Source organism: Euprymna scolopes, chromosome 13 (genome assembly GCF_053919585.1).
Source record: "Euprymna scolopes isolate OS-2025 chromosome 13, ASM5391958v1, whole genome shotgun sequence".
In the NCBI taxonomy this organism is placed as follows: domain Eukaryota; kingdom Metazoa; phylum Mollusca; class Cephalopoda; order Sepiida; family Sepiolidae; genus Euprymna; species Euprymna scolopes.
Window position 1 is genome coordinate 105143340 of NC_136494.1, and position 16555 is coordinate 105159894.

General features: G+C 31.7%; 1 protein-coding gene across 1 annotated transcript in view; it reads left to right on the forward strand.

The window, feature by feature from the left end:
* Window positions 1-16555, forward strand: part of LOC145292140 (uncharacterized) — a 159871-nt gene that overhangs the window by 107226 nt on the left and 36090 nt on the right. Inside the window, exon 9 of the mRNA XM_080138262.1 lies at window positions 9187-11504. Within this exon, the coding sequence (XP_079994388.1) occupies window positions 9187-11504 (2318 nt within the window). The remainder of the gene's footprint in view (window positions 1-9186; window positions 11505-16555) is intronic.

Consider the following 16555-nt stretch of genomic DNA (forward strand, 5'->3'; position numbering starts at 1 on the left):
AAGGGACAAACTAGAAACCGTAGTGATCTTTGAAATAGTTTATTTTTCGCACAATATTTTTTAATCGTCTTTAATCTGGCGATGAAATAGATGGCAAGAGTCGTATTTATATTATAACTTAATATTAAAATAAAATTTAAACACAGTTTTTTTTTTTAAATCAATGTTGTAACGGAACATTTTGAAATAATGAAGTTTTAATCTTTTAAAAATTAATTAACTTTTAGGAAGTTTTTTTTTCTTCACAATTCAACGGGAGAAAAAAACGTTATTTTAAAAAAGGATATAATAATATTAAATTCATATTAATTTTTTAATTCCAAATTCAAGGTAAGTTTTTGTCCAATTTGTGCATTTAAGATGTAAAAAAAAATAAATATTTTGTATTGATTGGAACTCTTATCTTTCATAATAAATAGTAATTTCGATCGATTTAAATATATTTCGTTAAAATTTTGAAAAAAAATAAATATAGCGGTGGGGGACACGCACCAAAAAATATTTCTCCTCATATATTTTACGGAAATTTCATTGTATATATAATTTCGTTCTAAAATCGATAAGTATCAAAAACTTCAGGAAAATCTGACCATTAGTTGATTTTTGCTAGATTTATTAAACACAGGTGTGTTTCACGTTCGGAATGCTTACTAGATGGAAACGTTGTTATAAAGCGTTATGTAAACATGAATTTTCGTCTCGCATTTTTATTAATTTCGTACGCTGAAAACAAAATGGAAAAATTATTACTTGTTTATTATGCCCTTTTTTTAAATGGTACAAAAGTTATATTTCGGACATTTTTATGAATAGTGAAACTGAGTTACAGTTACTGAACGAATCACTTCAGTTATTGGTAAATCGCCTGTCAAACGACAAAAACTTGAAAAACATACCAATTATAAAAAGGAAAAAAATAGAAAAAGTTACAGGAGCAATATCTGATAGAATCGGTATAATTTCAAACATTTCTCATGAAGAATCAATAAGTGCAGAGCAACAAAACTTTGAAAGAGAAATTATTACTCAGTTGAAAGAGAAGTTTGCAAGTGAAAAAAAGATCAAAGAAAATTCAAATTTTGACTGTACTTCCAAAAAGCTGGAGTTTAAGCAAAATACAAACAGAATTTGGCACTACATTGTACATGGCGAAACAAGCAAAAAGATTTGTGAATGCGGAAGGAATCTTATCTTTGCCAAATACAGGAAAAACTAGATTTCCACAAGATACAATTAATAAAGTAAAGCAGTTTTACAAAAGTGAAGAAGTCAGTCGAGTGATGCCTGGGGGAAAAATGATTATAAGACTGTTTTAAAGGATGGGGAACTGGTTCAGGAACAAAAATATCTTGTTCTCTGTAACCTGAAAGAGGTATTTAAATTATTTACATCAAAGCACCAAGAGAAAATAGGCTTCTCTAAATTCGCCGAGCTTAGGCCAAAAGAATGTGTGCTAGCAGGTGGTGTCTGGACTCATACTGTTTGCATTTGCACAATCCATCAGAATATAAAGTTGATGATTACAGGATCTCATCTGGCTAAACTGACTGAAGGAGAAAGTCATCATTACAACCAATGCATACTTTCTGTTACATGGAATGAAGCATCGACAAATTGTTACTTGGGTGATTGCTCATCTTGTAATAAACTGATGGATGATTTTGTTTCATATATGCAAGGAATTTTTCAAAAAACTCAATTGATGATTTTGTATACAAACAGTGGTTATCAACTGATAGAACCATTCTACAAACTCTATCACAATCTACAGAGGAATTTATTGAAACTTTCCATGCAGGCCTTCAAAAATTGAAGAAGTATAATTTCATTGCCAAAGCACAATCAAAATTTTGTTCTGATAAAAAAGGTTCTTTAAAGTTTGGTGAAGTCTTAGCAATAGCAGATTTTTCTGAAAATTATTCATTTATTTTGCAAGATTCAGTTCAAGGATTCCACTGGAATAATGATCAAGCTACATTGCACCCATTCATCTGCTTCTATAGAAATCAAATTGACCTTGAGCATATTAATTTTGTCATAATATCTGATTGTCTTAAGCATGATGCAGTAGCTGTCCATTTGTTTCAAAGAAAGGTTATAGAAAAATTAAAAGAAATTGTAAATTTTAATGTACAAAAAATGATATTTTTCTGATTGGGCTGTTACACATTATAAAAATTTTAAAAACTTTATAAATCTGATTTTGGTATTGATGCAGAGTGGCACTTTTTTGCTACTTCTCATGGGAAAGGACCATGTAATGTGTTAGGTGGCACTGTAAAAAGGTTAGCAGCAAAAGCTAGCCTGCAGTGACCCTATAATGAACAAATAATGAACTCAAGGCAGCTGTGTTTTTATGCAATAAAAAATATTTCTGGAATACATTTCTTATATTCCTCAACTGCAGAATGGGCAAAGGAAGCAAACATCTTAGAAGACAGATTTAACAATTCCTCTACGATTATAGGAACACAAGAGAAGTGGAAATAAAAACAGTGTCAACACAAAAGAAAGGAAGAGTAGTTCGAATCACAAAATGGAACAATATGGAGTTTGAAGACATTAACGGATTTGTGACAGCACTTTAGTAGAGGAATTGGTGGTTAGGATGTGTACTTGATAAAAATCCAGATAATGGTGAGATTTTTACAATCAAATGGGCCCTCTCCATCTTTCTATTATCCATCACATCCAAATATATCAATTTTGAAATACTCTGACATTCTTAGCTCAGTTGATCCAATACCTGAAACAGGAATATCTTATAAACTTTCAAAAAATGAGATGAAAATTGCATTATATATTTTAGAAAGAAAGGTTATGAAAGAAAAATCTAAATAAATACTTTAATGTTCATTATTATAAAAATGTTTCAGTAAAACAGATTTTTCATTTTGAAATGTATCCTAATGACACATGTTGATTTCTTGTGTATACAGTGTATACTTAAGACTTCTAAAAATGTCAAAGAAACTGTTTACCATCGCCATCAAATGTTGTTTATTCTTTTGATACTATAATCTAATTAAATCTCAATGCACTTTTTAGAAATTTTTATTACATCACTTTCTGTATCAAAATCTGTGTTGTATAAGAAAAGTATGAAAGTCATAAAACAGTTTGACTTCATAACCAGAATTTGCATAAAATTCAACATGTCAAGAATTTTTAAGAACATGCATTTAAAAAATTTTTCATTGAAAAAAATTACCAATAAACAACAGAAATTGCCTTTTAGTAGATTTAGAATATTAATCATCGAGAAAGATTTGTTCACCATTGAGATCGCATATGTTTTATCGTATAATTTAATAAACCTTTAGTACCTTTCAAAATTCTTTTTTTATTATATATCACTTTTTCCATAACAAAATCCATGGTGCATTTAAAAAAAAAAAAAAAACGGTGCTTATACACTTTTTGAACCACGCTATTTTTCAAATTTTATTTTCAGCTTAATTTAAAGTTTTATGATATGTTCTTTTTTATTATTAAATTATTAGATGAAAGTACACATTAGTTATAAAACACCCTCCTCTCCACATGTTAAGAATGGCTTCCGAAATAACGTTATTATTTCAGCATGGTTCAAAAAGTGCACAAGTACCAAAACAATTCAAGAAAATTCAGTTTCATCAACAGAATTCTTTTTTTTTTTCTTTTTTTTTTTTTTTTTTTTGACGATGGTCTTTATGTAAATATTAATTAGCATCAAAATAGCTTTACAAAGATATCAAACTTGACCATATTGGGAAATATCAAAATGTTTTATATGAAGTCGCAGGTACTACGTTCCGCCATTTTGAATTCGCCCACTTCTTTAAAACGCTTGTAACGATAGTTCTAGTGAAAAGCCCATCATGAAATTTGGAACATATGCTGTCAGAAGATAGACAAATCTTCTGTCAAAATTTAAAAGAAGTTGAAAGAACGGTTTTTAAGATAATTCAAGTTAAAAGTTAAGGTCAAGGTCAACTTTTTAATTTGACCTTGAAAAAAAATATTCCCAGATAAAATTATAGATCTATCCAAGTACTTTAAAATGATATATGAATGAACTTTGTAGGCCCATAAACAACAGAGATATCATCTTATAAAGTTGGTCATTTCATAAATTCACATTTTTGTAAAAGGTCAAGGACCTTGAGATGTTTAACAAGTGCCATTCAAAAACAAGTGCCATTCCAAAAAAAAATCCGTGTCGGACATGGTTTGCTCCCCCCACCAAAAAAAAATTTGTCTATTTGACATGGAATTGGAATGAGCCATATATATATATATATATATATATATATATATAAAGAGAAAGAGAGAGTCATATTCTCTCTCTCTCTCTCTCTCTCTCTCTCTCTCAATCAGACAGCAACAGAGAAAGAGGATATGACTCTCTCTCTCTCTCTCTCTCTCTCTCTCTCTCTCTCTCTCTCTCTCTCTCTCTCTCTCTCTCTCTGTCTGATTTAAGTTCTTTTTCCTCCTTTTTGTACTTTTTATAATATCTTTTTTTCCTAATCATAATAATTATTTCTGTAAAGTCTGATGAAATTATCGGCTCGTTAATACGATTCGGTAATCGAAACATGTGTAACTAAGCAGATAAAACGATTATATATATATATATATATATATATATATATATATATAAATTTACGTTTCTATAAAAGGAACTTTGTCTGTGTCCGTGAGTTCATTCCCTGTGGACTCGAAAATGACTGATTTTTATGAAATTTCACACAAAGGTACTTTATGTGCCTAGCAGCGTTCTTAGATATGTTTTGTATCAGAATGTCTTCAATAATCAAAATAATCCAATGAAAGAAAGAACAGTGATTTTTTTTACTAAAATTAACGCCTTACAAAGCCTAACATTTCAAGTGCATTTGAGAAATTTTATCACCACACAAGCAGAAAGACCCGGCATATACAATCAACAGTAGCTTCTTTGACATGACAGAGGTGCATTTGAATTGAATGTTTCCGTTTAAAGCACAATTAAACCATGAGTCTTGACTTTTTTATTTTAAACTTAAATTCAAGCCATTAGCATCACACAGGCAGTAAGACCAGATATATAAAATCCACAGTAGGTTCTTTGATATGACAGGGGCACATTTAAAATGAATGTTTACATTTAGAGCACAATTGAAACATGACAGTTGACTTTTGCATTTTAAACTTTAATTCAAGCCATTATATATAAAAAAAATAATTTTATAAAATCGGTAGTAAATTCTCTACAGTGCAATGTAGATAACAATGTATTGTGAACTAAATCACTGCTGGGAGGCATGTTAAGTTTCCTCCCCTTGCACCGCGATGGGTCCCTAACTAAAGCAAGTAATCAATCAGATTGATTGAAAAATGGACGATTTCACCAATTTTGATGACAATAAAAAATATGGGAGTGGGAAACATTCGTTGATCATCATCTATTCAATCCCAAGCAATGTCGGGTCTAACTGCTAGTATGTATATATATATATATATATATATATATATATATATATATATATATATATAAACTATGTTTTTGATTCTTGCAGATTTGAGACTCAGATAATTAATTTTACACTATATCTTACTAGTTTTTGTCTTCATTTTAGAATTCAACCAATTATACTTTGAAATAATTTTTTTAAATCAATTTCTGTTGGTACTTCTTTGTTATTGTAGCAAAATCTGACATCCGAAAATTGAGTTTTCATTAAAAAATAACTTTTTTTTATCAATTTCAACAATAAGTAATGTTATCTACTTAATTGTCATGTCATAATTAGGTATTTCTAGAATATTACATAAAACACATTTTATTATTCAATGAAAAGATTTTGGCCATGTTTGCTTTGTCATATGGGATGTAAACACAAGGGAAATAACTCATGGTTTGTAATATTAATAAAGAAGAATTAAAATCAAAATAGATAACAAATAACAAAATGAATATAACGTATAGCTCATAATTTGCGGGGAGGGGGGGGTCATCGAATTAATTCAAAATGAGTATTACATGTATACGTTTTTTTCCCCTTTCCAGATTTTTTTTTTATATAGAAATAAATGTATTCTTGCGGTATTTCGAATTGGTGCACATCCAAACAAATCTGTTGCTTTTGCTAAGATTTTGGCAGTTTTCAAAAATACCTCCCCTGCTAATATATATGCTCTTTAAAACTGAAATTGCAAATTTCTTTGAAAACTATTTTCTTTAATAATTTCCTATCTTATTGGTTTTCATAATTTTGTGATATGCTCATTACAATGACATTACAATTCAGTAGATACTATTGATTGCATTTGAAATTCAATATTTCAATTTTCGAATTTCACTACAATGATGAAGAAGAACCTTTTTGTTAACAAGTGAATACAAGTAATTTTCCCTTTGTTTAATAGCAATTAGTTGCCTTTTTTTTCACTTTGAAATGTTTTAAATCCATAAACATTAAATATATTTATATTGTTGGGATTGTTTTAGTTTTTTTCTCTTAAAAAATTACTTCTGACTCATCTGGTATAGTTAAGTTTATTGAGGGGCTGGATATAAAGAAAACAATCCCATTAATATAAATACACTGAACATAAATTACCAATTGCTTATAAATTCATAACTTTTTTCAGAATTAAAAATAATTGGTGCTTATTCTGATTGCCACTTATGGTGATAAACAAAAATGAAGACAAACTTATTGTATACTTACTTGTCATGGAATGAAGATGGTGTATTCTAAAAATCACAAAAATTGAGTAATTTTTTTTATTTTCGAAAAACAAGTTTGCTGTGTTTTACAAATAAGTGAAGACCGAAACCATATTAATATTCTTCAGATTTTGTTTTCAACTTTTATAAAATGACCTTTCTAAAAAAGCTTTCATAATTTGAAAATACACCTTATGTTAATAAATTATTGTTTGATTTTAAATCTTATATTTTTTTGTCTTTCTGACATTATTCCTCCCCCAAATTGAAATGAAACTCGGTTGTTTGCCCTTGATTTTATCATCACTGCTACTTTTTTCCTCTTTATAGATACAGAGTGAAATTTGATTTTCTTGTATAATGAAAAAACTACCTGATCAAATTACATAATTTTTGGAATATTTCATCTTCATTCGGTGACTGATACATATATCATACAGACTTTTCTGTATTTTCTTTATTTCTAATTTCCGCCATAAGTGCCAATCTGAATAAGCAGCAAATAATTTAAAAAAGAGGCAGATAATTGTTATTTAACAAAAAGGAAATTATTTTGATTTATTAACAAAAATTGAAGGAAATAAAGCATCTTGTAAAGCATAATTGTTTAAATTAAATTTAAATATCAAATTATGACTAACACAAAAATGGCCAGTCTCCATGCACTATTTTTCATTCGCCTTTTTATTTAGATGCATCACAAAAACTTGAATATTATTTTAATTTCTTAAAGTATAAGGTGCCTTCAATAAGTTGCCAGATTTTTTTTGGTACAGACATTTAAAATTGTCATAGGCTCAGTATGTTATTGCTATAATCTTGAGATGACTGACCAATTTTTATGATTTCAGGTTCAAATGGACAGCTGCGGTAGGAGTTGGAATACATCTTACTAAAATCTGATTATCACAGCTGGTGAATTTAAAAAATGCAATCTGAATGTGAGAACACTTTAGAAGAACAATATGCAATAAAATTCTGTTTTAAACTTGGAAAAAAAATGCTACAGAAATGTATGGAATGCTTCACACTACTTTTGGATCATCTTGCCTGAATCGACCATCTTTTTTAAATGGCATAAAAGATTCAAATTCTGTAAGGGATGAGAGGTGTGACAAGAGTAAAGATGTCAGAACACCAGAGTTGATTGACCAAATAAAGAATTTCATGGATTCGTGTGTCTATAGAGACAATAAGTGCACAGTTTGATGTTAGTGTTGGAACTGTACACACAATTATTCATGAGTAACTGAAGATGCAGAAGATTTGCACAAAATTTGTCCCAAGAATGCTCAGAGAAGATCAGAAAGAAAGACATTGTTGTGACAGCATGAGATGGCCGAGCTGATCAATTCAGATCTCACAGTTCAGACCTTGCTCCCTGTAACTTTTGATTATTCCCTAAGCTGAAGAAAAACCTTAGAGGTTGTCGTTATGAGACAACTGAGGAGATGAAAGCAGCTGTGAAAAAGGTCATTGACACTCACACACAAGAGGACTTCCATGATTTGTTGGAACAGTATTAAAAGTGCAATACAGCTGGAGGAGATTACTTCAAAGGAGACTAGAGTTTCATGTGTGTGCCCACATGAAAAAGTCTGGAAACTTATTTAAAACATCTTGTATGCTAATATGGAGCTTAAATTTTCATTTAAGAAACAAATTTTTTACTGTTATAAGAGTTTGAAAAACGTTCAAAATTTTGAGAATACCTATGTATTAGCACACAGAATAACAAAATAAATGAAAATTGTTTTAGTTTAGATTAAAATTAAATTTGTAAAATACTCTTTTACTCAGCATAAGTAAAATTATTGTTGTATTTATTTATTTTTTTTTTTAAATTAATAAGGTTTTTTTTTTTTTTAATATAATTTGGTGGTTCCATATGCCATTTGTAATCATGCAATGTTGGCACATGTCAAATCTTAGATAGGTTGGGAAACGTATAAACCTGTATTTACTTTTTATACAAAATTCCTCTATATTAAAAAAACAAAATTCGGAAAAATATTTATGATGTACGTTCTCATCATAAATTGAAAAGATCATATAAAAATTATGTAAATTGATATAGTAATTTTTTCGTATAAAAAAAAATCATTTTTTTTTTTTTTTTTTTTTTTTTAACGATTTTTAAGCAATTAATAGTAAATTGTAAGCCTGAAAACAAGCAAAATAATCTGGAATTCGAATTATCTCCCTTTATTTATTATTATATTTTATATTTATTCTTTTAAAAAAACTACTTGATCAATTTACTTGAGTTTTGGAATATCATATTTTCGTTTTGTTACAGTTACGTACATCATATAGATTTTTCTTTAATTTTGTTGTTTTAATATGGGAGAATTCTGGACAAGATGACTAAAAAAAAATTTTTTAAATCTTTTTTTATTTTTAAATTGCTGCTTAATTTTTCATTAAATGTTGACTTCTCAATCAAGAAGGTGATGTTTTAAGACTTGTTTTTTTTTTTTTTTTTTGTCTAGGTGAACGTAAAGAAGTGAAGTTTGTTGAAGATATCGATAGCTTTGCGAAGCGTTTGACAAGGGAGATAATCTCTGAAGCCTTGTGTGACCTTAATCCTCAGTGCATATGTGGCAGCAGCAGCTTGGAAGATATGCCGCCTCGTTATGAAAACAGAGGTGTAGGGAAGCTCACAAGTGAACGCTGCTCTCTGCATGGCAGTGGGACGTCGTCAATAAGCCTTGGTCATCCAACCCCCATGGATTACTTGGATGTTGACTACCACGACTGGATCTCCAATTTTCGACGTCGCAGCTCAAACCTCAGTGACTTAACATCTCGCCGTAGCAGTTGTAGCACGCGGTATAGCTCCGACATAAGCTCGGACTTGGAGGAACTGTACGAGTCTTTCATGAAACGAGAGCTAGCTACGCGTCCTGGCACAATCCATGAGGAAAATGGTATTTATAGTTTGCAGGATTTTGCTGCTAATTTCATCGATGACTTGCTGCAAGAGAGCGCTGTCATTGCCTACAGCAATTCGGCTATACAAAACTTTCAAAACATAGATCTTCCATCATACGTCCAGAAGCCGATGCCAATCAAGTTCGGGCCAGAGCCCAATATTGACCGCAATGCCAACGTGTCTTTCATCTCAGAGGATGCAGTTCAGCATTATGTTGATCGTCTGTTTGAGGATGTCATGCCAACAATAGTGGATTCTGAGTGCTTGTGTTTAGAATGTGATAATGAGTTAGATATCATGAACAAGGACTGTACGTTTCTGCAAAACCTCAGTGCACTAGGAAACCTCTCGGACAACAGTATCATGTCCGTGGAGCAGGACAGCAATATGGGTAAGCCTATGATCTCCGATACCATCTATAGTTACTCGGACTATCTTTCTAATGAGATTATGTGCGAGGCACTTAATGAGATGAGCGGCCTTCACAGCTCCATCTTTGACTCTTGCAGTGTCGTCTCGACCGATGCTGACAGTGAAGTGTCCATTCCTTCCACGCTTGAACAAGACCTGGCCGCAGTAGCTGACAGGCTTGTCCGACAAATCTTCCAGGAGGCCCAAGCCATCATCCATTTATCTGCCTGTTCATCAACATCCTCAAGCCGGCGCCAATCGTTATGGAGTGATACGTCATCCGTTTCTGAATGGATGAGCGGTAACCCAACATTTATGCGTTGGGTCAACGACCTCTCAGAGGATATTGTTGGCCATAGCCTAAAAATGACGCACAAAGCCAACATGTTTATAAGTAGTATAGAATCTCATGGAGTGAAAGCTGCCTATACCTCTGGTATTAACTGTGGTGTATATCTCCCTGAATATGATAAATTTGCGTTAGATATCACAAAAGAACTTTTTACAAATGCTTTCCTTGAAGTGCATGAAAACTACCTGATCAATCCGTACTACAGACAGCTTCTACGTTACCGAAACGTAGAAGGCATGCCAAGTTTATGCAGTACGGATACAATGAATTGTTGTGGTGTCACTGAGCAAAAAATTGTCCCCCAAGAGGACCTTGCCAATTTTTATCAGGAACTGGAACGCCAGAGCTCACTGAGTGAACAGAACAGGACCTTGCAGAGAAGCATGAGTGGGTTTCGTGATATAACCCTCTCTCAGTTTGCTGAGGAGCTGATGCGCACTGATTTGAGCTCACAGTCCCTGGCAACAGTACGCACAAATTCGCGCAAGGGTAGTGGACGCAGTGGCAGCCTCAGTGGATTTAAGGATGATCTTCTTGCAAGCTTTGAGGATGAGCTCCTTCGTAGCCATGTCGGTTCACCAGACATGTTGGAACCATGTAGCAGTGGTGAGAACCTTTATAGACAGGGTTCCATCATGTCTAGAACGGACACTTCAGATGATCCAACCTCAAAAGACTTAAGCGAAATCCACTCCATCTCCTTTGATGGTGAAGACAATCTTTCAACATTTGCTGACTATATTGCAGATGAAATTATGCAGGAATCGTTTTTGGATGTGTTTGGGTCGGCAGCAGCAGACGCACAGTTTAAATCTTCAACTTGTTTGCAGTGTCTTGAGAGGCTTGCTGATGAAATTGCTAAAAATGTGATCCATATTGCCATATTGACATTGCAGAATCCCTCTGATAGTTTCAGTGAAGAGCTGACATTGAACCTCGCCAAATTCAATCGTCCATGTTGGCATAGAAAGTTCCCTGTGATTTCACTCAGGGAAAAACCTGCTCAAAACATTCCAGCCCCAAAAACGTTGGGCGACTTTGCTGATGAGCTTTCGTTGGAAGTCGAACGCTCTGCAATTCGTGCTGTCGCATCTTGCCGAGACATTTATCAAGTAAGTATTTTGCACATTTTGATTCGTGAAGAAGTGTAACATTTCAATCACAAAGAGTTTGTTATACATACATGCAGATGTTAAGATGTGATGCTCTTTTTATACTCTTCATCGTTGCTGTCTTTTGTTCTCATCATTTCATAAGTAGCTAGTTCTCAATTGTTTTGTTTAAGACTAATAAAACTTTTTATGCAAAGAAGGCAAACATCCTCTACCACGCTAGAAAATCACTTGCACCAGAAAGCCTCCTATATCTTTACAAAGCCACAATTCACCCAGGCATGGAGTATTGTTGCCACATTTGGGCTGGTGCATCTACCGCTAGTCTCTCACTCTTAGAGAGTATCCAAAAAAAAACTCTCAAATCTAATTGGTCCCGCACTGTCAGCCAAGTTCCAACCTCTGTTCCATCATCACGATGTTGTATCCCTGAGTTTTTTTTACAAGTACTTTAATGGAATCGTTATTCATGAACTCATAGCACTTGTACCCCCTCGTCGTACATATCCTCTTGACTAACCCGACAACCAGTAAAATCCCACCCCTTTCACTGTTGAGATCTCCAGATGCTGAAAAGCATTCTGCTCTAATTGTTTCTTCCCTCAAGCTACTAGACTTTGAAATTACCTCCCTTTTTCATGCTTCCTTGACATTACTAAACTGCAGAAGTTTAAATGTAATGTGAACAAACATTTCGCTGTTCAACTCTCCACAGACTCCTGTTATACATGATCCCAAATAGTAGTCCTTTACATTTCAAGAGGCAATATGCCTTGTTTGTGGGTGAAGAAGAGTAAAATAAATATTTTTCTTTAAAAATGGACGACACAAGGAGACGTCTGAAAGTTTTTATATATGATTCATTTGGAGAGAATGGACTTGAGGGAGAGATAAAGAGAGACTAGTGTTATCTTATCGAGTTATTTACTTAAACTCAACTTTCTAACTTGATGAAATGAGTGACATGCACGGACAGAGACATCACCAACATTTGCTTTAGATTAAAGGTTTCCTACATTATTGGCCGTGGCTCATTTGCAATGCTTCCACCGTGAGACTGATTTGCAACTATAGTTTTCTTTCCACTCAAAAATGTGATGTGATTCGTCATCGTTCGACTCCTATTTTGTCTATAGCATTTGATCTTTGTCCTCTCCCTCAACTTTACATTACCTGTTTCTGGGAACAATTCTGTTTGCAGATTAAGGTTATCCTGACACATACTAAACGTGACTTTTTTTAAAATTTACACTAGCTCATTTAAACATTGACATAGGGTCTTTAATATATAAAAGAAGATGATTCTTGAAAGACTTGATGGAAGCTTTATAGTTGATGACCTACATTTTCTTTTCCTTGAAGCATTGTTGTATTCAGGTACTTTATAAGGATGTTTACAATGTGGAAAAAATGGAATTGTAAAAGAGATTAACAAAAACTGATTGAAAATAATACATGCAATATTTTTCTTGAAAAATTTTATTTTTCAGTAAATGTTTCCTTTTCTGTTAATAGTTTGATATGGTGGAAAATTATTTTGATATTTCAGAATAAATCCTCTCTTCAAAAAAATAAACATTCTTTAGAGAGAAGATACACCCTAATATGGCTATTATTCAAGTACAACGACCATTTATAAAAAAAAAAAAATTTTTTAATACTCATATTCATTTCAAACAAGGTGCATTGCCTAGGGTTGCCGTGAATTAGAGACCATGTTTACAGAAACACTTTAAGTAAGGAGTTGAGCAGTGAGATTTTTGTTCACATTACATTCAAATGTTTGCATGTTAGTATAGTCTGGGGACAAATGGGAGGAAATTCCAAAGCCTAGCAATTCAAGAGAAGAAACATTCAAAATAAAAACCTTTTATAATGAAACTGTAAGATATTTCTCCCTCTAAGAAACATTTCCAATAACTTTTGAACCGACTCCTCACTGTTGCTTGTGTTTAATAAATTATATATGATGGATATTTTATTTTTAACATATTTTATTTCTTGTCAAACACTAACTCCACAAGCGATTGACATACCTTAAAACAGATGAACTAAACCATCATCTGGTATTTGTGATCTTGATAAACAATTTAGAGTTTGTTCCATATTATGTACTTGTATGAGACTCTTATAAATGAGACAAAAATTAATCTACATAATATAATGTTTTATAACTCATTTTCTGTAATTTCCCAGAATTATCTCCTGTTACGATTTTCTATTGAATGGAAAATTATTCAGTGCTTATGAGGATCAGTGATGTTTTAAACCAAAGCATTTCAAGTGAAAAAAAAATAGTTACGTACTTACTTTTCATGTCAAAATTAGTATAAGTTTCCAAAGTTATGAAAAATTATCTAGTACAAAAATAATTACAAGTAAAAATAAACTTTATTGAGTCTATTGATTTATAGAGTTTTATCGTATCTTTTAAAGTTGAAGAGTTTTCAAGATCATGGGGAGGTAACTATTATCCATTATTTTGACTAAATAATTGTAATTTTGCCATTATTAAATGTCAATGTAATTGTGGATTTTTTTTGTTAATTTGCCAGAGAGTCTTTTTCGTTAATTTTTGTTTTGCTTATTCCCGTTTCCACTATTTTGTCTTCTCTATTTTCTTGTAAGAAAATATTGACCTTTTATGAAAATAATTTAATGAAGAAAAATAATTTTTTCTTTTGTTCTTCAATCGGACATCTTTAACTACATTGTTTATTTTTTTTAAGAAATAGGTTTTTTAAAGTTAAATGATTGTATCATTTAGTCATCATTATTAATTGAAGTGTTCTAAAACTATAATATTGAGAAAAGAAAGATTGATCGTGTGAAGTAAAAACAAAGTTGTTTACAATATTAGTAGGCATATTTGTAGAGAAAGTGCAAAATGTTATGTGACAAATAGAGGGACGGAAAAACTTAACTCTTGTTTAGAGTGTGAGTGAAGAAATAATTTTCTTTAAACAAATGCATTAGCATTACAAGCGTATGCTGTATTTTCGTGGACATCAGCAATATTACATACCTAATATGCTTCAACAAGTCATATCTTTTTTATTTGTTGGTCAATTTTTAAAAGAATTACATTGCTGGAAAGGGAATAGAATAAGCATTCCAATGATGTTAATTTATTTTTCTTTTATGCGTTCAATGTTTTTATGTTTCAAGTTATAAATTAAAAAAAGGTATAAAATAACGACAGCAAAAAGGGAAACTGTTTTACAGTGTTTACATTTCATACGTTACGTTTGGATACACATGTGCGGGGATAAATTTGATTGGATATGGCTGAAATTTTACAGGCTATATAAGCATAGAAGTCCATCTCTACTGGACTTTGATTTTTATTTTTACGACCATAGGAAGCAAAGTTACAACCGAGCAAAGTTGAAGAATATTTCCAAATTGATAAGATAACTCGGTATATATCATCCATTTTTATATAGATAATAGTTTCAGAATTATTTTCATGTATAATATGTAAATATTTGATAATTATTAATTGTGCGGAAATTTCTTTAAAATGGTATCTTTTATAGAAATTAAAATCCACTATGCGCTAACCATCACTGTCAGCGTATTAACTAGTTTGTATTCTCTTAAAAATAGAAAACTGTTTTTTCTGCTTTCAAAATGAAAGCAGAAAAAAGTTTCATTTTTTATTCTGAGTTTGTCAATTTAAAAAAATTATCAAGTTTTTCAAATTTGATTTCCAAACAATACTATTTTGTTGTTTTTAACGCTTTTAATACACATGTACTAAAAGCGTTAAAAACAACAAAATATACTAAGTACATGCGTTTGTTTTTTAGTGGTAAAAAAAAACAAAAAAAACACAAATATATAAATAAAAGGTACTTGTGCACTTATGCTACCATGCTGAAATAATAACGTTATTATTTAGAAACCCATTCTTAACAGGGGGAAGGAAGGGTGTTTTGTTAACTATTCTGTTCTGTACTTTTACCTAACAATTAAATATATCATGAAACTTGAATTTATTTTTAACTCCTTGTTAAGACCATTTTTTCAAATCTGTAAAACAAATCCCTTTTTTTTTTTTTTAACTGAAAATATCTAAATAATAATAATAATTAGGCGGTTCGATAAAGAATTTCATTGTGATGCATTTTGTACATCTTTACCTTGTTTCCACCTTAACATTTCTCTTTAAAATAACTATATTTTAAGGTTTTCAGGTATGCTGAAAACGAATATCGCATTTAAATTTTCCGCAAATAAGTAGCTTTCTGGATATTAAGCAATGTCATTTCTTATGTTATTGCTGGTGGCCATCTTGGTACATGCATTTGCGCATAGTTTCTCGGGGTTACATTTGCAAGCTTGCGATACCAAGATGGCCACCAGCGATAACATAAGAAATGACATTGCTTAATATCTGGAAAACTACTTTTTTGCAGAAAATTTAAATGCGATATTCGTTTTCAGCATACTCTAAAACATAAAAGTAATCATTTTAAATGTTAAGGTGAAAACAAGGTAAAAAATTACTGTTTTATTTATTTGTTTACATAGTTGAATTTTCAGTAAAGCAACAGAATAGAAATGACAAAAATTACCATCAACTGGTGAATATATAGTTGTTGCTTATCAGGATTCCTGGTGTCCTGGTACTGTGAAAGCTACATCAAGGATTCATGTAGAGTACGATTTATGGTTGCATCTCAGAAAATAGGGGTATATTTTGGGCCAGATAGAGAGGATTTACAAAATTTAAAATTGGACTGGGCCCAAAATGCATAGGTTCTAGTTGACTATGGGAATTTCCACAAATTCCTACAATGTTTCCTTGGTCTTTTTTCTTTTAGTTTTTCTCTTCTGGCTATATTGTCATCTCTCACATTGGTGGCTGTCAGGAGTGGGGGGGGGCACATGGGTTCACTAGTATATAAAAAAAAGAGGAAAACACATTCTATGGATGTCAGTTGGGCTCTGGATGCATGTGAGACACTATCATAGGAAACTACTCTCTAAGCACTAACGTCCAATTTGTAGTTTTTCTGTAAAAATTGTTTTGTTCTAGGCTTACT